Source organism: Podarcis muralis, chromosome 7 (assembly GCF_964188315.1).
Source record: "Podarcis muralis chromosome 7, rPodMur119.hap1.1, whole genome shotgun sequence".
In the NCBI taxonomy this organism is placed as follows: Eukaryota; Metazoa; Chordata; class Lepidosauria; order Squamata; family Lacertidae; genus Podarcis; species Podarcis muralis.
Window position 1 is genome coordinate 2,682,188 of NC_135661.1, and position 26,192 is coordinate 2,708,379.

The following is a 26,192-nucleotide window of genomic DNA, read 5'->3' on the forward strand; positions in this document are numbered from 1 at the left end:
GGCAACTCGAAAACGGAAAAACCTTTCGTCTAGCGAGTTTTTTGTCTTGCGAGGCATTCCTCTTGCGAGGTACCACTGTATATGATTTTAAAAGTCCTTATGCACTGCCACTTTGTTGTATGTTAGGTAGGCGTGCCATCCAAACCTCGTATTCCAACCTTCTAAATCTAATATATCAGCCTTCTTCAAGAAGGTGGGGTTGTTTTAAATGGTTGTTAAATGTGTTACGTTGATTTAGATTTTGTATTTGTGGGCTGGAGTGTTGTTTCAGGGCTCTTGTATTGTTTATTAGTGTGCATACATTGGTCTTGTGGCTATTTTTAGTATGTTTTTATTTAATTTATATTATGTTCTGATATTTTTATTATGAATTTTGTGCAGTGATTATTCTTATTATTTATTTTGTGCTTCGTATACTTGGTGTTGTGAACCACCCTGAGATTCAAAATCAATAAAATCAACAATCAAAAACAACATCAACAAGAAACACAACAACAAAAAGGTTTCCTACCGCTGTGTACGGAGGGTCGTGAGGGCAGCACCACTCCTCTTGGTCGATCCTGGTGGCGTTGATGTTCCTGGCGCTGGTCCAGACTGGATCCTGCGGAGAGCAGAAGATGGTATCTCTGCAGCACAACTCTGGTGTCCACGTTGCCTTGGCCTGGCGCTACTCCGGATGTTCTGTCAGGAGGAGAAAGGGGCTCGTTGAGAAACGTCCCATCCAAACAGCCCACCAGATGTCCCAATAGCCCACCAGATGCCTCACTCACCTGGCATGCAGCTCAGGAAGTCCTTCGGGTAAGGTTCCCTGTGAACGCAGTGGAGCAGCCTCCTCAAAAAGCGCTGGACCCTGCCTTTCTTCCGATGTCTATAGGCCCGCTGCACGATGTTCAGGCAGCTCCTCCCTGTCTGCCTAAGCTCTTCTTCCTCGTGCTGCTGCATCTCTTCCAGCCCTGAGTGGCAAGGGAGAAAGGTTGAGCAAGGCAGAGATGCACAGGAAAAGAGCCACCCATCAACAATATGAAAACAGCCGTCAGCTGTGTTTGTGTGTAAGAGAGAGCAGTGAAGTCACATTCCAATTCTCTTTGCATGTTCATCTTGTGGCACTTCTGCCTGAACATACATCTGAGAATTTGCCTTCCCCTGAAGACCTTTCTCAGCAGAAGCATCCCTCCCTGCCCTCCGTACGTCTCACTCACATGTTCCATAGGATGCCATGTCTTGATTGCGGATGAAACTGGCATCCCGGAAAGCCAGATGACCTAGAGAGAGAGAGAGGGCAAGAAAAGGGACGTCATCTGGGTGCAAAGCAAGCGGAGACAGAGGCAGCTTGGCAGGAGGACAGGTATGCTCTAGAGGCCTCCACCCTCACGGAGCACTCAGAGCAAGATCTGGGCACAGATGGAGGCCTACCTAGCAGGTGGCCTGGGGACATGTCCATCCTCCCTGCCATTGTTACCAAGACGTTTCTGTCCCTCCCTACCAGGGAAGAACGTTGCTTGACTTACCCAGAAGCAGAGCTGCCACCCTGGAGACTGCTGGCAGCCTGTTGGCAGACGGCTGCGTACATGATAAGGCAGCACTCCGAAGGATGCCCTTGCTGAAGGTCTTGCTCTGTGGGCAAAGACAAAGGAGAAGTGGCATCAGAGAGGCTTGAGAGCGCAGCAGAAGAGCCTTGCACTCCCAAAGACATGCCTGGGCAAAGCTGCCAACAAAGGCAGAGGGACCTTACCAGATGCTTGGCAGCCTGGTGGAGAGCAAAGTGGAGGCTAAATTTGTTGGAATGAGCCCACCACTTGACTTCTGGGGCTAGATGGGAAAGAGCCTTCCTTGCGGCCTGCAACACAAGAAGAGAAGAGGGTTACAAATTGCGGGACATAGTCTCAGAAGCTCCTGAGAACAATCCCTCCCTCCTACTGCATAAGTCCACCTCTTTGGCCCTCACCTTGGCCACTTCAAGGTCCTCGTCTTCGAGGTGAATGAGGACCACAACCAGTTCGTGAATGGCTTCCTCTTCTGTTGTTGTAATGGGAAGTCTTTGGTCTCTCGCCCAGCCCCGAAGCAGCCCCAGATGTTCGATGGCTGATGCTCGGACGGAGGCTTCCTCCTATAGGCAGAAAATATCAGAGGTTGTGTTTCTCATCAGATCAGGAACACCCTCCTGAAGCCAGAACATCTCCGCTGCATGCCAGTCTAAACCCCACCCTTCCTCTTCCAAAGCATTCCTCCTCCATTGGGTGTGGTGTCATGTTTCCCCTCATACTCACATGGGCAGCCAGGCCGCAGTATCTTGCCGCCAGCATCTCCAGGTCTTTCTCTCCCAGCTCCCTGGAATGGTAGGCTTGGTCTACCAGCTCTATCAATTCTGGGAGGACATCAGCTTCTACATCAGAGAGGGAATCCCTCAGGAAGGAAGGGTCCTACACAAAAGAGAGAATCTTTTCAAAGGTCTGAAAGGCCTCATGCCTTTTAGCACAGGCCCTTCAGTATTGTGCCAGGGAAAGAGTGCTGGGCCATGATTAGAATCGAGATCTGTACCCCCCCTTCCTCTGAGCATCACTTGCCATGCCAGAGTCCAGAAGCAGGGATATCCCTCTGACGCTGAGCTTCCGGACTTCCAGGCAGTCGTGTTCCAGCCAGTTGAGGAGCTGCTCCAGTGTATCTTCACAGGGATAGACCTCCAGACGGCAGCTGAGCAGCTAAAGAGGCCCAAAGAGAAAGAAACCCTTCAGGGATAAGAGGCTGAGGCAGGTTCTCCTTTTGCCCACCATTTGCAATTCTGCACAGAGCAAGCCCACTGAAGTGAATGGACCAAAGTTTGCCATGTACATCAAATCCAATGGGTCTACTCTGAGGAGCACTAAAACAGGCAACAGTCCTTAGGCTCAAAGTAGCCCAACACTCGGCAGAAACCAAGCCAGGGCCTCCTTGCTGCACCCATTTCCTCCCGCGTCAGTCCCCCTCACCTCGATGTAGATAGCTGCCGCGACTTGTGGCATCCCGGCAAAATCCTGGTCCTCGAGAGCAGCGATGATGCTTTCCACCATGGGAGGGATCCACCAGCTTCGCTTTCCGACGGCTCTGAAATGGAGAAGGAGATCTTGGTAAGGAAGGGAAAGACACCGCAGGAAGCAAACGGGCACAGTCCGATCCTGTGCCTTCAGCTCCATTTGCCGGGCCACTGGGGAAGGTCACCGCGTTCTTCCTCTTACCTCACCATGGCAGACAACCCCTGGCTGAAAGTCTCCCGGCAGAAAAGTTGGTCGACGATGGCCGCCTCCACTTGCTCTCCAGTGGTGCCAAGAAGGAGGTGCAGAACTTCCTTAGCCCCTCTGGAACCAAAGCAAGGCCAGTTTTACCAGGAGGGTCATTGGCACACACTCACATTCCTTCCCCAGCAGCCGCCTGAAGGAGAGCCTCCCTTGGAAAAGCAAGCTGGACTGGAAACCCCCCGAGGCTGAAGGGGAAAGGACTCCATTGGTCCCTTTGCAACACACTACTCACCCGAGGAATTCCTGATAGTAGTGGAAGTTGACAACCATCCCCAGGAGAGCGATCAGCAGCTGTGGGAAGTTCTGGCGCACAGCTGCCTTGTAGTCCTCCATCCTGAGGATGGCGTGCAACAGGCTGCTGAGATGTTGCTGGAAGAGAGAGGGGTGCAAGTCACTTTCTCTGCTTTTCTGCAGAATACAGGAACCCCTCGATATTACCCTGGGAAGAAGGAAGCCAGGAAGCAGGTGGTTGGTCCTTACCACTTGGGTGGCAGATTCCGCCAAGGGGCTTTGGTCAAGCTGCTCGGCCATGAGATGGATCAGCTTTTCTGGATCGGCCGATGGTAAAACCTCCTTCCATATTCTCTCGCAGTCTCTGTGAATGCAAAAAGAAGAGCAATGGTCAGATTCAAGTCTTCTGCTTGCTGCCATGCTCCAGAGAGAGGAAATGGCAGCAAGGGCTTTCTGAGCAAGCCCTGCAGCTTGCCAACCTCCCCCTTAGCCCAGTAGAACCTGGAGGGCTCCTTACCCGAAGGGAAACTGGAGGAGATATTGCACCACTTTGTCCAGGTGGTGGTGCGCCAAGATGGAGAACGCGAAGACGGCCATGTTCCTGCCTTGCACTGTAGGCCCCTGGGCGATCTTATAGAAGGCCTCCAGCAGCACCTCCACCTGTCAGAGAAAAGGAGAGGGTTGCTTGGAGAGTACAAGGAAGCGGGGCTGTCTCCATCCCTCATTGAAAGAGGGACCCTTGACCTGTGCCACCACAGCCTCTTCCTTCCAAGGTACCACTCAGGGTCCTGGGGAGCATTGGTTGCCTCCCCTACACCAAAGTGGAGAATCTTCTTCTCTCCTACCTTTGAAGACGCCTTACCTTCACTTTTGTGCCGCCAAACTGCTTGATGAAATCTAGCAGCAGGTGGGAGATGTCCAAGGGGTCGAAGCTGCTCTCAAGAACCAGGTCTCTGGCCAGGAAGCACATGGCCTCCAAGAGCTGCTCCGCAGGGAGAAAGGCGCCAAAGACCTGAAGCGAGAGAGGAAGGTCAGAGATGCCCACAGGGCAGGGCTGGGGAGCAGAAAGCCCAGGTGCTGCCTCTGCAGAACCCAGAACATGTGGCTTGAGAGACAGCGACTTACCCTGACAAGAGAGTAACTATTATTCACGAACAGCTCAGGAACCGGTCCTCCGGTGGATTCGAGGACCTCCTCAGCTCCGATGATGAGCATTTGGTTCCTTAACGTTCCTGCCAGTGTCTCTGCAAAGGAAAGCCAAAGGGTTAGTTTGGGTCTTGCTCACCCCACCCCATGCTGGGATGCATTCTTCCAGTCTTACCTTTGTTGCACCGCAGGATGGGCAGAAGATGGCAGAGGGCCTCTGCTGCCCGCTGCCTGCTCTCCGGGTCCGGATCCAATGCACAAAGGCAGGAAATCGCCACCAGTTGGCCATAGGAGCATGCATGAATCACTGCCGATGGCTGAGAAGAAACCCAGAGAAGGGACTGATCACCATTTTTCCCTATAACATTTTTATTCCAAACATTCCAAAACATTTAGCATCCTAAACCTAAACCCTCTTTTCCTAATCTTTGCTTTTTTCTTCTTTTCTCAGCCATTTTACTCACTATGGCCCAGCTCTGTTCTCCAAATTGAGTATGTGCTGGGATGCCTGGTCGTCCCTTGGGCACCTTGCAGGATGGGCCTAGAAGCAGCAGCCGGAAGGCCTTGACAGCCCTGCATGGTTGCAATGCTTCCCTTCAGTAAAGCCACTTCTGAGCTGGAGAGGAGGTGGGGTTGTGGGCTTCATGCCCTCCCCCCACGTACTCGGGGGCTGGCTTGCAGCCCCCGCGAGAGCAGGGAATCCTCGGGCGCGTCATCTCCCTTGCCAGCCAATCGGCTGGCCCGGGAGGCGTGGCCAGCGCTATTTAGGGCCGGCGCGGCTGAGGATTTCCCTCTTTCTCCCAGCGCCCCAGCTGCTCCGGTTTCCCCACCCTTTAGGTTTGGCTCTTTGACATTGCTATGGACTTCGGTTGGTCGCCGTCAAAGGGCCTGGTAGGAATTTTTTCCACTTGGCAAATTGGCACCAGCCTTTTGGCTTTTTGCCTACCTCGTAGCAAATCGTCACAACTTCCTCGGCATTGGCGGTTAGGCATTGGTAAGGGTATTGTTATGCAGATGAGTGGGGGGGGTGGAGGAAGCGCCATCACCTTCCCCCATATCGAAGGGTAGTCCGGTAAAGGATTCCGTGGGGCGTTGCCCTGTCCGAAGCCTATGGAGGTGTGGGCCTAAGGCATGCCCCCGAGCGGTGACCCTGGGGGAGCTCCTAGTTGATGTACATCAGCAGGACTCCCCCTACTGGTGGTTAACCCTTGCCGGTCTTCTAGCAATCAGGCTGAAGCCGGTTAGTCGATAGGACCAATGCCTAAGCCAATACCACTCAATTCCTGTAATCAATAAAGTTGTGGCCTAATTTTGCCCATTAACCTAAAATACTGGTGTCCTGTGTCTTTATTTCCGTGGGGGAGGCGGGAACTCGCCACGCAACTCACATGTTCCTGGATCTTCTGCAGGAAGGCGCAAAGATCTCGGAGCGCCTTCCTTCGGATCATCCCACTCTTTATTCTTGCGACGAAATCCATAAGTCTGTTGTTCAGCTGGTCCCTGCTGCCGCTTTCAGGAGGAAGATCAGCCGCATCCAGAGAAGCTGTGGTTGGGATGCTGAGGGGAGACAGGAGTAGCACTTTTGTCAAAAGGGTTTATTGCCCCCCATCCTTCAAAGACCCCAAGCACCACCACCATAGAAATGGATCGGGGGTTTTTTTAAAGCAATTGATTATGGGGGAGGGGATTAGCACAGGATTACCTTGGAGGAAGATCCTCCCCATCTTCCAGGCCGATTTCCGATATTTGATCTTCATCAAAATCAATTCCCTGTCCATGAGAAAAGAGAAACAGGAACATCAGAATGTGAAGAATGGATCAGACCCATTCATGTTTTTGTGTTCATCAGGAAAGCACAGACGAGGTAGGTTGGGAAACAAACTGAAAATCTCTGGCCTCCATTTCCTTAGAGACCTTATTCATCCTTCTATTCATTGAAGCCTTCGGTTAAGAGTTTGGGTGTAATCCATGACACCTCCCTTTCCATGGAGACGCAGGTTACAACAGCCAAAGTGACATTTTTCCACCTTCGCTTACCTTACCCGCCCCAACCTGGCCACAGTGATCCATGCGATAGTCACCTCCAGGCTTGACTACTGTAATTCGCTCTACGCGGGGCTGCCCTTGAAGCTGTCCCAGAAACTCCAGCGGGTGCAGAATGCTGCAGCGAGGCTCCTCACGGGGTCTCTGCCATGGGAGCATATTCACCCAGTGCTTTTCCAGCTGCACTGGCTCCCGGTGGAGTACAGGGTCAGATTTAAGGTGCTGGTTTTGACCTTTAAAGCCCTTCACAGCCTAGGACCCTCGTACCTATGGGACCGCCTCTCCTGGTATGCCCCACGGAGAGCCTCAAGGTCCATATATAGCAACACCCTAGAGGTCCCGGGCCCTAAGGAAGTTAGATTAGCCTCAACCAGAGCCAGGGCCTTCTCAACACTGGCTCCGGCCTGGTGGAACGCTCTGTCTCATGAGACCAGGGCCCTGCAGGATCTGATTTCTTTCCGCAGGGTCTGTAAGACAGAGTTGTTCCACCTGACCTTTGGCTTAGAATCAGTTTGATTCCCTCCCCCTCTTTCTATTTCCTTTTCCCTCCCGTGAAGAGGCTGCATCCTAATGTTTTAATGTTGTATCTTAATCTTTTAAATTGTATTTTAATCAACGTTTTTTTATTATTGGTTGTTAGCCACCCTGAGCCCAGTCTTGGCTGGGGAGGGCGGGGTATAAATAAATTTTATTATTCTTATTATTAGTAAAGGAGCCCCTTTACTACATGGTGGCAGCGGTGGGATGGAACTTCCCTGCAGAAAGGCACTTTGATTTTAAATTGGCACGAATCTTTTGTGTACTAAGGCGTTTTATTTTTGGGGGAGATAGAGATAGTCAGGAATTATGGAAGCCGGGGCTCCCCAGGAATACACTTTGCGAACTGTGGACGAATGGGGTCCGGGTGGAGAAGGCAGTTCCCTTCCTTCGGAGACAACCCCCCCCCAACCTCCAAGTCCCAGAGTGGAATCCGCCTCCTGGTTTTCGGGAGATCCCGAGTCGGAGAGAGAGCTGGTGGATGCCAGCGAATTAAGAACTGTTTGGAAGGGTGGGCAAGAGTCCTGCAACTTGGAGAGAGAGAGGGGCGCGCCAGTTAACCACCCCTTGTCACCTTGTGAGGAAGTGGAAGCTGGGATGGCCTCCACACGTCCTAGAGGGAACTATCTTGTTTATGCAGAGCCTAAACTTGAGATGGAGTTTTCAGAGGGCGATGCGGTTGAGTGGGTGCAAAACCATTCTTATGGGGCAGAGAGTCAGCCGGATGGCTTATGAGTATCAAGATCTGCCGCAGCAGCTGCAAGAAGTGTCTGTGGGAGACTACCGTCGAGAGTGTCCATCGTGCGACATTCGCAGAACGGTGAGACGGCGTTCCCCCACCCCAGGACGGGTCTACTCGCCAGTAAGAGCTTGGGAAACTGGTGGAGCGGTGCGATGGTACGCGGCGGAGAAGAAGGAGGAATTTCTCCCTAGACCCTCGCGTGTATACGCGGCGGTGGACCACCTGCGTCCGGAGGGATGAGCGTCTCGACATCCTGTTCCAAGGTATGACTACAGTCACGAGGAGCCACGAGGAGAAAATGGCAGGCAGTCTCCTCCGGGGCTAACTTTGAGCAACCTTAACTGGGGGGCATTTCCGAAATATCAGCCCCCCACTGATGTTCTGAGTTATCTGACTCTTTTTGAAGTAACCTGCCGAGATATGGGGGTGTCCCTGAAAATGTACATGCCAATTTTGCGCTCCCTAATTTGTGGAGACCTAGCCGAATTGATGGGCCATCTCCCCTCATCCCAAATCCATGACTATGAGCGCTTTAAAAAATTAGTCATGCACTTGTCAAAAATGTATAACTTGCTGTTGAAATGGAATACACAAGATGAAACGGTTAAATCAGCAGTGATTAAGTGGGCACAGGATATTGGTCATAACATTATGTTTGCTGACTGGGAACAGTTGTGGACCACAGGTATGAAATTTACGGCATGTAATTCCTTAAGAGAGAATATTATGAAAATGATATACAGGTGGTACATGACACCAGTCAAGCTTGCAAAAATCTATCACTTGCCTGATAACAAATGTTGGAAATGTAAAGAAACTGAAGGTACATTCTTTCACCTTTGGTGGATGTGCCCAAAGATTAAGGCGTTCTGGGAAATGATATATAATGAATTGAAAAAGGTATTTAAATATACCTTTCTGAAGAAACCAGAGGCCTTTCTCTTGGGTATTGTCGGCCAATTGGTGCCAAAGAAGGATAGAACTTTCTTTATGTATGCCACAACAGCAGCAAGAATACTCATCACAAAGTATTGGAAGACACAAGACCTACCCACCTTGGAAGAATGGCAGATGAAGGTGATAGACTATATGGGACTGGCAGAGATGACTGGCAGAATCCAAGACCAGGGAAGAGAGACAGCGGAAGAAGATTGGAAGAAATTCAAGGACTATCTTAAGAAATATTGTAAAATTAATGAATGTAAGAATGACGTTGGTTTAGAAAATATGTGGTTTCCAGCTGTAATGGATAAGTAAAAAAGAAAAGAAAGGTTAAAAATTAAATGAAAAACAAGGGAAAGGATTTGCTGAATAATAAATTAGAAATTGGAATACAGAAAGGGGAGGTATGAGGAAGTCGGGGAAGTAAGTTATAAGAAAATAAGGGTTGAAATTATACTTGTTTTTTTTTTGTATTACTGTATTGTTTTGTTTTGTTGTTATAAAAATTTCAAAACTTTAATAAAAAAATTATAAAAAAATAAAAATAAAAAATTAGTTATGCAAAGGCATGGACTTCATCCTGAGAACTATCGGAGGGCTTTCTGAAAGGGGGATAAGTCTGGTCCCTCAGACAGCATTGCTGTGTATTCTGCGAAAATGGCCCAGAACTTTGAACTTTGGCTTTCAGCTGAAGGTGTGTGTGGCTTTGAAGAACTCAATAATAATAATAATAATAAATTTTTATTTATATCCTGCCCTCCCCAGCCAAAGCTGGGCTCAGGGCGGCTAACAACAAACAGAATAATCCAACATTCTAAAAACATTCATTATAAAATTAATTAAAATCAAATTGATGGCAACCATTAAGCAAAATTCTGTGCAGATTGCCAGAGGAGGGGGTCAGGCTGCGCCCTGACCAAAGGCCTGGTGGAACAGCTCTGTCTTGCAGGCCCTGCGGAAAGATGTCAGGTCCTGCAGGGCCCTAGTCTCTTGTGACAGAGCGTTCCACCAGATCGGGGCCACAGCCGAGAAAGCCCTGGCTCTAGTTGAGGCCAGCCTAACCTCTCTGTGGCCTGGGATCTTCAGGATGTTTTTATTTGCAGACCGTAAATTTCTCTGTGGGACATACCAGGAGAGGCGGTCCCGTAGGCACGAGGGTCCTAGGCCGTATAGGGCTTTAAAGGTTAAAATCAGCACCTTAAACCTGATCCTGTACTCCACCGGGAGCCAGTGCAGCTGGTATAGTACCGGATGAATATGATCTCGCAGCGAAGACCCCATAAGGAGTCTCGCCGCGACATTCTGCACCCGCTGGAGTTTCTGGGTCAGTCTCAAGGGCAGCCCCACGTAGAGCGAGTTACAATAATCCAGTCTGGAGGCGACCGTCGCGTGGATCACAGTGGCTAGGTCAGGGTGAGAGAGATAAGGAGCCAACTGCTTAGCTTGGCGGAGAAGAAAAAATGCCGCCTTTGTTATAGCTGTAATCTGTGCCTCCATAGAGAAGGAGGTATCAAAGATTATACCCAAACTCTTAACGGACGATGCTGGCACTAATTGCACCCCCGCAAGAGATGGGAGTTGCCCCCTCAATCCCATATCGCCCCGTCCCAGCCAGAGGACCTCTGTCTTCGAAGGATTTAACTTCAACCGGCTCCCATGTAACTATCCAGCCACAGCTTCCAGACATCTGGTCAGTGTGTCTGGGGCCGAGTCAGGATGGCCATCCATCAACAGATAGAGTTGGGTGTCATCGGCATACTGATGGCAACCCAGCCCAAAACTCCGGACCAGCTGGGCGAGGGGGCGCATAAAGATGTTAAAAAGCATCGGGGAGAGAATCGCACCCTGTGGCACTCCACACACCAAGGAGTGGCACGATGACAATTCCCCCCCAAGCGCCACCCTCTGTCCCCGACCAGAGAGAAACGAGCGCAGCCATTGAAGGACTGTGCCCTGATGCTATTATTTTTTTTAAAGAAATATTTATTGAGGTTTTACACAAAACATAAGTTTACAAAATAAAATTTACAGAAATCATAAGTTTACAGAATAAATAAATTTTAAAACAAAAATTAACTCAAAAAACACACATAGAAAAAGGGAATATAAAAGAAAAAAACTAATAACTAGAAAGAAAGAAGAAAAGGAAGATTAAAAAATAAATCCATTTTTCAATATCTTTCAGCTCATTTCCTTATTTCCTTGACCTCCTCACACCTCCCCTTTTTGTATTCCCGTTTAAAAATCATTTCAGCAAATCCTTACCCTCTATCATTTATCTTTACTCAATATCTTAACCTATTATAATTATGTATTTCCAACATTATCAATCCGTATTTACATATTCTTATTAATCTTTTTACCAATACCGCGTATTTTCAATCCAACATCATCTTAACATTCATTTATTTTACAGTATTTCTGCAAATAGTCTTTAAATTTCTTCCAGTCTTCTTCCACCGACTCTTCTCCCTGGTCTCGGATTCTGCCGGTCATTTCCGCCAGTTCCATATAGTCCATCACCTTCATCTGCCATTCTTCCAGGGTGGGTAGATCTTGTGTCTTCCAATACTTTGTGATAAGTATTCTTGCTGCTGTCGTGGCATACATAAAGAAAGTTCTATCCTTCTTTGGCACCCATTGGTCGACCATGCCCAGGAGAAAGGCCTCTGGTTTCTTCAGGAAGGTATATTTAAATACCTTTTTCATTTCATTATATATCATCTCCCAGAAAGCCTTAATCTTTGGGCACGTCCACCAAAGGTGAAAGAATGTACCTTCAGTTTCTTTACATTTCCAACATTTGTTATCGGGCAAATGATAGATTTTTGCAAGCTTGACTGGTGTCATGTACCACCTGTATATCATTTTCCTAATATTCTCTCTTAAGGCATTACATGCCGTAAATTTCATACCTGTGGTCCACAACTGTTCCCAGTCAGCAAACATAATGTTATGTCCAACATCTTGTGCCCATTTAATCATAGCAGATTTAACCGTTTCATCCTGAGTATTCCATTTTAACAGCAAGTTATACATTCTTGAAAGTATCTTAGTTTTGGGATCTAACAGTTCTGTTTCCAACTTTGGTACCGATTGCCTAACCTGACATAGATTCAAAAATTCCAGTTTGGCTACATTTGTGACCAATGCCTCCATAGAGACAGAAGCATCCAGGATCACAAAGGGACTCCTGATGGCAGCTACAGGTGAAGAGCTGGGAGCTGGGAAACGGAACTGAAATCATTCTGGCCCAGCCATTGGGCGCCCATCTTTAATGGATAGAGATTCAGCCGACTCCGTTTCCTCCATCACAGCACACCCACCATAAAATTGGCCAATATATCCAGGGTAGCATCTGGCCAGGGCCATGAAGCAGTAGATCCATGATGTTTGTGGTCAGATCTGTGGTTATTTTTGAAAAAAGATACTTGAACAAAGGGCGAATTTGGGGTTCCCCAATGCAAAAAGTGTGATGATCCATGAGGACCCGTGCTTCAAAACCATGTTTTGGGGCCATGGAGTGGCCAGGAAGCCGTGGATCCGAGTTTTTTTGTGGTGCAGGCTGTGCCCATGGCCATGATGTGTGATTTGACGGTGAGTTTGGATTGGCCCAATGCAAAAAGCGTGATGATCCATGAGGATCCGTGCTTCAAAAGCACGTTTTTGGGCCATGGTATGACCAGGAACCCATGGATCCGAGTTTTTTGCGGTGCAAGCTATGCCCCTGGGCATGATGTGTGATTTGACGGTGAGTTTGGGCTGATCTAGTGCAAAAAGTGTGAGGATCCATGAGGATCCATGCTTCAAAACCACGTTTTTGGGCTACGGTGTCGCCAGGAAGCCATGGATCCGTGATTTTTGTGGTGCAGGCTGTGCCCCTGGACATTGATGTGTGATTTGATGGTGAGTTTGGGTTGGCCCACTGGAAAATGTGTGAGGATCCATGAGGATCCATGCTTTGAAACCACGTTTTTGGGCCACGGTATGGCCAGGAACTCGTGGATCCGAATTTTTTGCGATGCAAGCTGTGCCCCATGGCATGAAGTGTGATTTGACAGTGATTTAGGGGTGGCCCAGTGCAAAAAGTGTGAGGATCCATGAGGATCTGTGCTTCAAAACCACGTTTTTGGGCTACGATGTCGCCAGGAAGCCATGGATCCGTGATTTTTGTGGTGCAGGCTGTGCCCCTGGACATTGATGTGTGATTTGACAGTGACTTTGGGTTGGCCCAATGCAAAAAGCGTGAGGATCCATGAGGATCCGTGCTTCAAAACCACGTTTTTGGGCTATGGAGTTGCCAGGAGGCCGTGGATCCGAGTTTTTTGTGGTGCAGGCTGTGCCCCTGGCTACGATGTGTGATTTGATGGTGAGTTTAGGCTGGCCCAAGGCGAAAGGTGTTGGGATCCATGAGGATCCATGCTTCAAAACCACATTTTTGAGCTGTGGTATGACTAGGAAGCCGTGGATACTAGTTTTTTGTGGTGCAGGCTGTGCCCCTGGACATGATATGTGATTTGACAGTGAGTTTGGTTTGGCCCAATGCAAAAAGCGTGAGGATCCATGAGGATCCGTGCTTCGAAACCACGTTTTGGGGCCATGGTGTAGCCAGGAAACCGTGGATCTCAGTTTTTTGTGGTGCAGGCTGTGCCCCTCGCCATGATGTGTGATATGACGGTGAATTTGGGCTGATCTAGTGCAAAAAGTGTGAGGATCCATGAGGATCCGTGCTTCAAAACCACGTTTTTGGGCTACGGTGTCGCCAGGAAGCCATTGATCCGTGATTTTTGTTGTGCAGGCTGTGCTCCTGGACATTGATGTGTGATTTGATGGTGAGTTTGTGTTGGCCCAATGCAAAAAGCGTGATGATCCATGAGGATCCGTGCTTCGAAACCACGTTTTTGGGCCATGGTGTAGCCAGGAAACCGTGGATCTCAGTTTTTTGTGGTGCAGGCTGTGCCCCTCGCCATGATGTGTGATATGACGGTGAATTTGGGCTGATCTAGTGCAAAAAGTGTGAGGATCCATGAGGATCCGTGCTTCGAAACCACGTTTTTGGGCCACGGTATGGCCAGGAAGCCGTGGATCTCAATTTTTTGTGTTGCAGGCTGTGCCCCTGGCCATGATGTGTGATTTGACAGTGAGTTTGGGGTGGCCCAATGTAAAAAGCGTGAAGATCCATGAGGATCCGTGGTTCAGAACCACGTTTTTGGGCCATGGAGTGGCCAGGAAGCCATGGATCCGTAATTTTTGTGGTGGATGCTGTGCCCATGCCCAAGATGTTTGATCTGATGGTGACTTTGGGCTGATCCAGTGCAAAAATCATGAGGATCCATGAGGATCCATGCTTCGGTACCACGTTTTTGGGCCACAGTATGGCCAGGCAGGTGTGGATCCGAATTTTTTGTGGTGCAGGCTGTGAACCTGGCTATGATATGTGATTTGACAGTGAGTTTTGGTTGGCCCAATGCAAAAAGAGTGAGGATCCATGAGGATCTGTGATTCAAAACCACGTTTTTGGGCCATGGAGTGGCCAGGAAGCCGTAGATCTTAGTTTTTTGTGGTGGATGCTGTGCCCCTTGCCATGATGTGTGATTTGACAGTGATTTAGGTGTGGCCTAATGCAAAAAGCGTGAGGATCCATGAGGATCCGTGCTTCGAAACCACGTTTTTGGGCCACGATTGTAGTAAAGGGGCTCCGGCCACTCTCCCCTCCCTCACCTGCCCTTACCCTCCATGTGGGTCAGGTTTCTGGAACGGAGGCCAGCAGCCATTTACTTTTTGACAAAACAAAACGCCACAGAAATGGTAATGCTGCCACCACTCCGTCTCAGGGCACCCGGAGGCACAGTCCAAGGGAGAAGACTATGCTCCTTTGTGCCCCACTCTGCAAGCTGCTTCCACAGACTTGCAGGCAGAAATTCATCAGGTATAGCGTAACCAAGTAGTCAGGCGTTGGACCAATAAGCATCCATCCCACCCCACCCCACCTACAAAAAATTCAAAAGAAAATTTTCAAGACATTTTAAAAGCACTCTGCACCCCTCCAGCAGTAACAGCAACTGTCCTAGTGAGGCCCGTCAGGCCCTGCCCTGGGCCAGGTGGTAAGTGGCAGGAAGGAGCAGGGCCCCCAGACCCTCACACGGGAGAGTCCTCCTGGGCAGAGGAGACAGAAGACAGAGAGTTTTTAGAGGAGGAAAACATGAAAAAAAATATTCTGAATCAAATGTTGGACTCAACTATTTAAAGCAGCAAAGCGGGTGGCTCCTGTCCACTTTGCTGCTTTAAAGCGAGCCTCAGAGGAGGGAAGGAAGGGGAACCATGGCTTATCTAAGTCCAGTTAATAATGCTGAGCCTGATTTTATATGCATCTCAAAGCCCTTGACATATATACATTATTAAGCCCGGGAGGAGGGAATCCGCTGGAGCCTCGAGCAGCGAAGAGGATCCATGGGTCCCCTCCTTCCCTCCTCCGTGGCTGCTTTGAAGCAGGAAAGTGGGAGAGGAGCTGCTTACACGGGTGTAAGCGGCTTCCCTCCCACTTTGCTGCTAGCGAAGAGGATCCATGGGTCCCCTCCTTCCCTCCTCCGTGGCTGCTTTGAAGCAGGAAAGTGGGAGAGGAGCTGCTTACACGGGTGTAAGCGGCTTCCCTCCCACTTTGCTGCTTCAAAGGGAGCCACGGAGGAGGGAGGGACCCACGGAATCCCCTTCCCTCCCTCCTCCCCGCCTCAGCTCAGCAGCCGCGGCTCTTGCTGGCTTTACAATGAGCCGGAAGGAGGGACAGACCCGCCTCCCTGTAAAGCCAGCCAGAGCCGCAGGCACACTCTACACAGCTCTTGCTTTAAAGGGAGAGCTGCGCAGAGCTTGTCGGCAGCAGCGGCTCTTGCTGGCTTCGCTCCATACGACGCACAGACATTTCCCCTTACTTTTTAAGGGGAAAAAAGTGCGTCCAATGGAGCAAAAAATACGGTACTATACCCAATTGCTGACACAGCTTGATTAACAGCTTGATTAACACAACTCAGCAGAGCCTGCTATGTTTCACAGCTGTAAGAGTGGGTTTCGTTACTTGCCCTGGCCCTTAAAGACATACACAACTTGTGAAGCAACAATGAACCTTCACATTTTAAAGTGACCATTAAACAGTTTTATCCTATGCCTGTTTCTTTGTCCTCATTTGCTCTAACAGTAAAAATAAATAAATCCTAACTGCTACTTTATTTATATGCTCTTTCTTTCTTTTTATCCTGGTCTGTGACCATAATAAAGTTCATACAAGTAGGTTCCAGGGTTAGGTCCCCTGGCCATGGCAACCTAGACTTACCTCCAGGAGTCTTTGGTACGCCATTTGTTGTTGTTGTTGTCCGACTCTTCGTGACGCTATACTCAAGTCTTTAAACTTGTCCTGGCTCCTCACCTCCGTGCAACGTGAGAAACTCTGTCGCAACAGGTTGGCACACCTCTGCCCACCTCAGGATGCTGAGGAACTGAGGAACCTCAAACGGTCCCAAGCTCCGTTGCTAGGCAACGGCAGTTGGGAACCTGGAATTCCCGGCCTCAGGGCCAAGGTTCTAGGAGAGTCCGTGTGGCCTAGTGGTTAGAAAATGTTAATGCCATGCAACACTAGGGTGATATATATATATATTCTTTGAAATGTACAGTTTAATACTTTTTCTATTATTTGTATCCTGCTTTGCAGACTCTTGTTGTCTCCTAAAGAAGCTGACAGGATTGAACCCCTGTACTTACTTATGTGTTTGCCGTGTACATTTATGAACGTTTATTTTATATTTGGGACCTTTGAATTCTGAACTCTGAACTCTGGATTAATAACATTTTAGGAATCTTCCAGAACAGCTAATTCTATTGCTGGGAAGGACTCAGTGACAGACTGGGGTTTTACGAGAGAGGGTGGTATGGGGTTGGGGGCAGGTGAGATGGAGGTGCTTGGCAGTGGGTGTGTCGTATGCAGAAAGCATACTCTTCAATTCCCATGAACCACCTCCTTTCAGTTACTGGTTTCTTGGGCTTGGGGCTAAATCCATGATCGGTCAGAGAAAAATGAGCGGCGGCAGGAACCAGTCAAAGCAAGGCAGATCTTAATTTTACTGTTGCGACAGAGTTTCTCACCTTACATGTTGCATGGAGGTGAGGAGCCAAGACAAGTGTGTGTAACAACTTTTAAAGACTTGAGAAAATGCCAATAATTATAATAATAACTTACTTTTTATACCCCCCCCCCCCAATCTGGCTGGGTTTCCCTTAGCCCAGAGGTTTTGGACTTTCTTGAGTCCACGGCTCCCTTGACCAACTACATTCTTTCTGTGAGGCTCAGGAGCCCAGCTACGTCACCCCTTGCCAGCAGAGCTGGCAGCCTCTCGTCCTTCGAGCAGCGAAGAGGATCCATGGGTCCCCTTCTTCCCTCCTCCGTGGTTGCTTTGAAGCAGGAAAGTGGGAGAGGAGCTGCTTACACGGGTGTAAGCGGCTTCCCTCCCACTTTGCTGCTTCAAAGCGAGCCACGGAGGAGGGAGGGACCCACGGAATCCCCTTCCCTCCCTCCTCCCCGCCTCAGCTCAGCAGCCGCGGCTCTTGCTGGCTTTACAATGAGCCGGAAGGAGGGACAGATGGCAGTCCCTGTAAAGCCAGCCAGAGCCGCAGGCACACTCTACACAGCTCTTGCTTTAAAGGGAGAGCTGCGCAGAGCTTGTCGGCAGCAGCGGCTCTTGCTGGCTTCGCTCCATAAGACGCACAGACATTTCCCCTTACTTTCCCCTACCCCACCTCTGTGTTCGAAATCTGTTAGGAATTTTGGTTGAGATTTACTCAAGGAGCCCAGAGTTTGTGTCAGACCAGCCAGCTTTTGGCAAGCTCCTAGAAAATCCTTTGTCCATGCTCAGAGGGAGATGGGAGGGATTGGAAGAAGTTGAGTTAATTTTTTCTAAGTCATGGCCAGAACACCTTAAGCATGTGCAGAGAGCTTTGGCCCAATTGCAAGATGCAAACCTGACCGTTAAAATGTATAAATGTCGGTTTGCTCAAGGAGAAGTGAGTGATTTCGGATTTAGATTGGGCTTGGGAAACATCAAATCCCTGGGAGCAGAAATCCAGTGTGTACTGGAATGGCTCTTACACCAATTCAAGCAAGCCGCTGAGTTGTTAACACAAGCCCTTGTAAGTTTGTGGGTGATTCTAGCCCCTGACCAGCAACCTCCTTTTGAAATGCAAACCAATGCCAGTCAAATAGGATTAGGAGAAGCTTTGTTCCAACGGGACAATGAGAGAAGTTGGCAACCTGTGGTGCACCTGAGCAAAGACATGACCCCAGAATTGGCCCTACTAAACATCTTCCAAGACAACAATGCCCATTTACACCACAAAGAACTCATAACCCACCTACTTTCAGCAGCCAGAAACACCATAACCAGACACTGGAGAGACCTGTCAGGAGTAAGCATGGACCAATGGTACCAAATAGTATGGGAAACAGCCCTACTAGAAAAATTAACTAATAAACTGAAACTGACACGGGAACAAACAGAAGAAGCCACCTTCACCCCGGTATGGCTCCCCTTTATCACATACACAGCCCAACAGGACAATGACAATAATCCACCAACAGCATACAAATCAATATGGCTAACCTGATCCAAAACACCCACCCACCTCACTCACACACGAAAACAAAGATCACCACAGCCATTCACAAACAAACAATCACACCCTAGGCCAACCCCAACCTCTCTCACCACCAAAGGAACACAAGTGAACAACACAAGCACGCTGACACCAGACAAATCTAGAAATATCTCTCTGCCACTTCTTGAAACAATCCAGTATTTTAATATTCTTTTGGAAGCCGCCCAGAGTGGCTAGGGAAGCCCAGCCAGATGGGCGGGGTATAAATTATTATTATTATTTATTATTATCATTATTATTATTATTATTATAAACTGCTGTGCAAATATGGTTAAAACAGACAATTAAAACAATGCAAAACAATAAATTTAGAAACAAGGTTGTAGTAAAGGGGCTCCGGCCACTCTCCCCTCCCTCACCTGCCCTTACCCTCCATGTGGGTCAGGTTTCTGGAACGGAGGCCAGCAGCCATTTACTTTTTGACAAAACAAAACGCCACAGAAATGGTAATGCTGCCACCACTCCGTCTCAGGGCACCTGGAGGCACAGTCCAAGGGAGAAGACTATGCTCCTTTGTGCCCCACTCTGCAAGCTGCTTCCACAGACTTGCAGGCAGAAATTCATCAGGTATAGCGTAACCAAGTAGTCAGGCGTTGGACCAATAAGCATCCATCCCACCCCACCCCACCTACAAAAAATTCAAAAGAAAATTTTCAAGACATTTTAAAAGCACTCTGCACCCCTCCAGCAGTAACAGCAACTGTCCTAGTGAGGCCCGTCAGGCCCTGCCCTGGGCCAGGTGGTAAGTGGCAGGAAGGAGCAGGGCCCCCAGACCCTCACACGGGAGAGTCCTCCTGGGCAGAGGAGACAGAAGACAGAGAGTTTTTAGAGGAGGAAAACATGAAAAAAAATATTCTGAATCAAATGTTGGACTCAACTATTTAAAGCAGCAAAGCGGGTGGCTCCTGTCCACTTTGCTGCTTTAAAGCGAGCCTCAGAGGAGGGAAGGAAGGGGAACCATGGCTTATCTAAGTCCACTTAATAATGCTGAGCCTGATTTTATATGCATCTCAAAGCCCTTGACATATATACATTATTAAGCCCGGGAGGAGGGAATCCGCTGGAGCCTCGAGCAGCGAAGAGGATCCATGGGTCCCCTCCTTCCCTCGTCCGTGGCTGCTTTGAAGCAGGAAAGTGGGAGAGGAGCTGCTTACACGGGTGTAAGCGGCTTCGCTCCCACTTTGCTGCTAGCGAAGAGGATCCATGGGTCCCCTCCTTCCCTCCTCCGTGGCTGCTTTGAAGCAGGAAAGTGGGAGAGGAGCTGCTTACACGGGTGTAAGCGGCTTCCCTCCCACTTTGCTGCTTCAAAGGGAGCCACGGAGGAGGGAGGGACCCACGGAATCCCCTTCCCTCCCTCCTCCCCGCCTCAGCTCAGCAGCCGCGGCTCTTGCTGGCTTTACAATGAGCCGGAAGGAGGGACAGACCCGCCTCCCTGTAAAGCCAGCCAGAGCCGCAGACACACTCTACACAGCTCTTGCTTTAAAGGGAGAGCTGCGCAGAGCTTGTCGGCAGCAGCGGCTCTTGCTGGCTTCGCTCCATACGACGCACAGACATTTCCCCTTACTTTTTAAGGGGGGGAAAGTGCGTCCAATGGAGCGAAAAATACGGTACTATACCCAATTGCTGACACAGCTTGATTAACACAACTCAGCAGAGCCTGCTCTGTTTCACAGCTGTAAGAGTGGGTTTCGTTACTTGCCCTGGCCCTTAAAGACATACACAACTTGTGAAGCAACAATGAACCTTCACATTTTAAAGTGACCATTAAACAGTTTTATCCTATGCCTGTTTCTTTGTCCTCATTTGCTCTAACAGTTATCGGTTAAAAATAAATAAATCCTAACTGCTACTTTATTTATATGCTCTTTCTTTTTTTTTTATCCTGGTCTGTGACCATAATAAAGTTCATACAAGTAGGTTCCAGGGTTAGGTCCCCTGGCCATGGCAACCTAGACTTACCTCCAGGAGTCTTTGGTACGCCATTTGTTGTTGTTGTTGTCCGACTCTTCGTGACGCTATACTCAAGTCTTTAAACTTGTCCTGGCTCCTCACCTCCGTGCAACGTGAGAAACTCTGTCGCAACAGGTTGGCACACCTCTGCCCACCTCAGGATGCTGAGGAACTGAGGAACCTCAAACGGTCCCAAGCTCCGTTGCTAGGCAACGGCAGTTGGGAACATGGAATTCCCGGCCTCAGGGCCAAGGTTCTAGGAGAGTCCATGTGGCCTAGTGGTTAGAAAATGTGAATGCCATGCAACACTAGGGTGATAGATATATATATTCTTTGAAATGTACAGTTTAATACTTTTTCTATTATTTGTATCCTGCTTTGCAGACTCTTGTTGTCTCCTAAAGAAGCTGACAGGATTGAACCCCTGTACTTACTTATGTGTTTGCCGTGTACATTTATGAACGTTTATTTTATATTTGGGACCTTTGAATTCTGAACTCTGAACTCTGGATTAATAACATTTTAGGAATCTTCCAGAACAGCTAATTCTATTGCTGGGAAGGACTCAGTGACAGACTGGGGTTTTACGAGAGAGGGTGGTATGGGGTTGGGGGCAGGTGAGATGGAGGTGCTTGGCAGTGGGTGTGTCGTATGCAGAAAGCATACTCTTCAATTCCCATGAACCACCTCCTTTCAGTTACTGGTTTCTTGGGCTTGGGGCTAAATCCATGATCGGTCAGAGAAAAATGAGCGGCGGCAGGAACCAGTCAAAGCAAGGCAGATCTTAATTTTACTGTTGCAACAGAGTTTCTCACCTTACGTGTTGCATGGAGGTGAGGAGCCAAGACAAGTGTGTGTAACAACTTTTAAAGACTTGAGAAAATGCCAATAATTATAATAATAACTTACTTTTTATACCCCCCCCATCTGGCTGGGTTTCCCTTAGCCCAGAGGTTTTGGACTTTCTTGAGTCCACGGCTCCCTTGACCAACTACATTCTTTCTGTGAGGCTCAGGAGCCCAGCTACGTCACCCCTTGCCAGCAGAGCTGGCAGTCTCTCGTCCTTTTTCTGACTCCTTTCCTTGTGGAGTGTTCCCTCTTCTCCTCTCCCCTCTCCTTCGGAGTCCTCTGGACAGCCGCAGGTGTCGCCCCTTCCCTAAAGAGAGCTGCCTCCTCACGCTGCCCCACAGGGGCCTGGGAAGCACCCCCTGGCCAGCTCCAGAGGCACCGTTCGCCTGGGGAGCTTGTAGCCAGGGGTGCTGCAACAAACAGCTGCACAAGCCTTTGGGAGGCAGAGATGTCAGAAGGGATGGGGGGGGGGGAGAAAGAGGGACAGAGGCCAGTGTTACTCACGGCACCCTTGACCATCATTCAAGGCACCAAAGGGTGCCACAGAAACCGGGGCATATAAAAGCAGTTTGCCCCCAATTGAGTGAAAAGAAGCCTCCAGTTTTGACTTCGATTCCTGCGGTGCGCATGATCTAGCAACCGGAGGAAGATTGGGAAGCGGAACAGCAAAAATCAGGAACTAGGGAAAGCCCGGTCCCGGAGGGGAAGGGTGGGGCAGCTCCTGACGCTATAGCTTCCAAACCAGCTGTAGCCACTTCAAGTGCAGTTATTGTGGGACCTGTGAGTCCTGGTGCTGCTCCAAGTGTGCCTGATGTGAAGTGGGCTAATTCAAAGTTTACAGCCCCCATTGAGATCAACGGAATTGCTGTGAACTCTTTCCGAGACACTGGGTCTGACATTACCAGTGTGCCCAGAGATTTGGTTTTGCCCATACAGATGCAGGCTAACCCCTTAAAGATTAGCCCCTATGGTGTGAATGAGATTTTTCAACCTACTGCCATTGTTCCAGTATCGTATAAGGGGTACTATGGAAACCACCTAACTATAGTACATGATCCTGAAGTGTGCAAAAGTCCTGTCCTGGTGGGGAACGATTGGGGATTTAAGGTTTACCAACAACAACTTGCGGTGAACTCTTTTTCCATCAAGGTCTTACCCACCCAGGTACAGGGGATGGGAAACTGGGGAACAACACCTCAAGGTTTGAGGGCTGAGGGAATGTTGGGCACCTGATGCTATAACTCCCAAAACCACTGGAACTGCTGTTCCTGAGAAATCGGTTGGGAAGAGGATGGCTTAATACGCACTCCCACCCCTGGTGTTAACTGGCCCACCTCAGTGTCTAGCACACCTCCCAGTGTTCACCTTCATCGAATTGTTGTGCCTTCCTTTCAAAGCATAGACTCTGATATTGTGACTGCCAAAAGACTTAGTTTTGTCCCAGCTGAACCAGTCCGATTTTCGGAAGAGTAATCCTAGTGGTGGAAATTTAATTCCCCAATCTGTTCCAGTCCCTGAACCCCAAGTTTGTGCAAACCTGACTTTGGGGGAAGGGGTTTTGAAATCTACAGTTCCTTTCCAGCAGCTTGCAGCGACCCCCCTAGCGACGCAGACTGTGAAAGATGCAAGCGTGTCCTGTCAGCCAAAAGCTGAGAGGCAAGAAGAGAAAAGGGAGCCAGCTCAGCCCAGCCAAGCCGCTGTGGAGAGTTTAGAGTCCTCTGCCATGGTGGGAGATTTGGCCGCGTTTGAAGTAAAGCAGAGATTTGGTCACTCTCTCCTAGGTCATTTAGAAACTGCGGAAAAGTCTCTTTGCACAATAGAGTTTACCCCTTTTGTGCCTGAAAAAGAGTTTTTCTATCCACAGCTCAAGGACTTTAAAGACCCAGTCGATATGTTTATTATTTTTCAAAAAAGGTTTTGTAATGCAAATGTTTGTGTGGAGAAGAAATGGGATTTGGTGGGTCTTTTACAGAACTTTAGTCCTAGGAAACAGTGTGGTTATTTTATGAGTAAAAGTGTTTTTAGGTTTGATTGGGATTCCATCCTACCCCACCTCTGTGTTCGAAATCTGTTAGGAATTTTGGTTGAGATTTACTCAAGGAGCCCAGAGTTTGTGTCAGACCCGCCAGCTTTTGGCAAGCTCCTAGAAAATCCTTTGTCCATGCTCAGAGGGAGATGGGAGGGATTGGAAGAAGTTGAGTTAATTTTTTCTAAGTCATGGCCAGAACACCTTAAGCATGTGCAGAGAGCTTTGGCCCAATTGCAAGATGCAAACCTGACCGTTAGAATGTATAAATGTCCGTTTGCTCAAGGAGAAGTGAGTGATTTCGGATTTGGATTGGGCTTGGGAGCAGAAATCCAGTGTGTACTGGAATGGCTCTTACACCAATTCAAGCAAGCCGCTGAGTTGTTAACACAAGCCCTTGTAAGTTTGTGGGTGATTCTAGCCCCTGACCAGCAACCTCCTTTTGAAATGCAAACCAATGCCAGTCAAATAGGATTAGGAGAAGCTTTGTTCCAATGGGACAATGAGAGAAGTTGGCAACCTGTGGTGCACCTGAGCAAAGACATGACCCCAGAATTGGCCCTACTAAACATCTTCCAAGACAACAATGCCCATTTACACCACAAAGAACTCATAACCCACCTGCTCTCAGCAGCCAGAAACACCATAACCAGACACTGGAGAGACCTGTCAGGAGTAAGCATGGACCAATGGTACCAAATAGTATGGGAAACAGCCCTACTAGAAAAATTAACTAATAAACTGAAACTGACACGGGAACAAACAGAAGAAGCCACCTTCACCCCGGTATGGCTCCCCTTTATCACATACACAGCCCAACAGGACAATGACAATAATCCACCAACAGCATACAAATCAATATGGCTAACCTGATCCAAAACACCCACCCACCTCACTCACACACGAAAACAAAGATCACCACAGCCAATCACAAACAAACAATCACAACCTAGGCCAACCTCAACCTCTCTCACCACCAAAGGAACACAAGTGAACAACACAAGCACGCTGACACCAGACAAATCTAGAAATATCTCTCTGCCACTTCTTGAAACAATCCAGTATTTTAATATTCTTTTGGAAGCCGCCCAGAGTGGCTAGGGAAGCCCAGCCAGATGGGCGGGGTATAAATTATTATTATTATATATTATTATCATTATTATTATTATTATTATAAACTGCTGTGCAAATATGGTTAAAACAGACAATTAAAACAATGCAAAACAATAAATTTAGAAACAATGTTGTAGTAAAGGGGCTCCGGCCACTCTCCCCTCCCTCACCTGCCCTTACCCTCCATGTGGGTCAGGTTTCTGGAACGGAGGCCAGCAGCCATTTACTTTTTGACAAAACAAAACGCCACAGAAATGGTAATGCTGCCACCACTCCGTCTCAGGGCACCCGGAGGCACAGTCCAAGGGAGAAGACTATGCTCCTTTGTGCCCCACTCTGCAAGCTGCTTCCACAGACTTGCAGGCAGAAATTCATCAGGTATAGCGTAACCAAGTAGTCAGGCGTTGGACCAATAAGCATCCATCCCACCCCACCCCACCTACAAAAAATTCAAAAGAAAATTTTCAAGACATTTTAAAAGCACTCTGCACCCCTCCAGCAGTAACAGCAACTGTCCTAGTGAGGCCCGTCAGGCCCTGCCCTGGGCCAGGTGGTAAGTGGCAGGAAGGAGCAGGGCCCCCAGACACTCACACAGGAGAGTCCTCCTGGGCAGAGGAGACAGAAGACAGAGAGTTTTTAGAGGAGGAAAACATGAAAAAAAATATTCTGAATCAAATGTTGGACTCAACTATTTAAAGCAGCAAAGCGGGTGGCTCCTGTCCACTTTGCTGCTTTAAAGCGAGCCTCAGAGGAGGGAAGGAAGGGGAACCATGGCTTATCTAAGTCCAGTTAATAATGCTGAGCCTGATTTTATATGCATCTCAAAGCCCTTGACATATATACATTATTAAGCCCGGGAGGAGGGAATCCGCTGCAGCCTCGAGCAGCGAAGAGGATCCATGGGTCCCTCCCACTTTGCTGCTAGCGAAGAGGATCCATGGGTCCCCTCCTTCCCTCCTCCGTGGCTGCTTTGAAGCAGGAAAGTGGGAGAGGAGCTGCTTACACGGGTGTAAGCGGCTTCCCTCCCACTTTGCTGCTTCAAAGGGAGCCACGGAGGAGGGAGGGACCCACGGAATCCCCTTCCCTCCCTCCTCCCCGGCTCAGCTCAGCAGCCGCGGCTCTTGCTGGCTTTACAATGAGCCGGAAGGAGGGACAGACCCGCCTCCCTGTAAAGCCAGCCAGAGCCGCAGGCACACTCTACACAGCTCTTGCTTTAAAGGGAGAGCTGCGCAGAGCTTGTCGGCAGCAGCGGCTCTTGCTGGCTTCGCTCCATACGACGCACAGACATTTCCCCTTACTTTTTAAGGGGAAAAAAGTGCGTCCAATGGAGCAAAAAATACGGTACTATACCCAATTGCTGACACAGCTTGATTAACACAACTCAGCAGAGCCTGCTATGTTTCACAGCTGTAAGAGTGGGTTTCGTTACTTGCCCTGGCCCTTAAAGACATACACAACTTGTGAAGCAACAATGAACCTTCACATTTTAAAGTGACCATTAAACTGTTTTATCCTATGCCTGTTTCTTTGTCCTCATTTGCTCTAACAGTTATCGGTTAAAAATAAATAAATCCTAACTGCTACTTTATTTATATGCTCTTTCTTTTTTTTTTTATCCTGGTCTGTGACCATAATAAAGTTCATA

General features: G+C 48.7%; 2 protein-coding genes and 2 long non-coding RNA genes across 4 annotated transcripts in view; 1 reads left to right on the forward strand and 3 right to left on the reverse strand.

Moving 5' to 3' along the window:
- Positions 1-26,192, forward strand: part of LOC114590435 (methylenetetrahydrofolate reductase (NADPH)-like) — a 139,745-nt gene that overhangs the window by 27,043 nt on the left and 86,510 nt on the right. The window lies entirely within an intron of this gene.
- Positions 335-1,274, reverse strand: LOC144328338 (uncharacterized). Its single transcript, XR_013393519.1, has 2 exons — positions 1,200-1,274; positions 335-953 (listed from the first exon to the last, which is right to left on the reverse strand). It is a non-coding gene; the product is annotated as an uncharacterized LOC144328338 (long non-coding RNA).
- Positions 3,219-4,555, reverse strand: LOC144328329 (uncharacterized). The gene is made up of 3 exons (XM_077931008.1): positions 4,366-4,555; positions 4,021-4,163; positions 3,219-3,867 (listed from the first exon to the last, which is right to left on the reverse strand). Exons 1-3 carry the CDS (start codon positions 4,471-4,473, stop codon positions 3,501-3,503), a joined length of 618 nt encoding a protein of 205 aa, XP_077787134.1. The 5' UTR covers positions 4,474-4,555; the 3' UTR covers positions 3,219-3,500.
- On the reverse strand, positions 4,636-7,349 carry LOC144328330 (uncharacterized). Its single transcript, XR_013393507.1, has 4 exons — positions 6,960-7,349; positions 6,352-6,419; positions 6,038-6,206; positions 4,636-4,966 (listed from the first exon to the last, which is right to left on the reverse strand). It is a non-coding gene; the product is annotated as an uncharacterized LOC144328330 (long non-coding RNA).

Coding starts and splice junctions, on each gene's coding strand:
- LOC144328329 (XM_077931008.1), bottom strand. CDS start 4,473: ATGTGCTTCCTGGCCAGAGACCTGGTTCTTGAGAGCAGCTTCGACCCC. Junction 4,164..4,365: donor TTGGCGGCACAAAAGTGAAG/GTAAGGCGTCTT, acceptor TTTCTCTGACAG/GTGGAGGTGCTGCTGGAGGC. Junction 3,868..4,020: donor CTCCTCCAGTTTCCCTTCGG/GTAAGGAGCCCT, acceptor TTGCATTCACAG/AGACTGCGAGAGAATATGGA.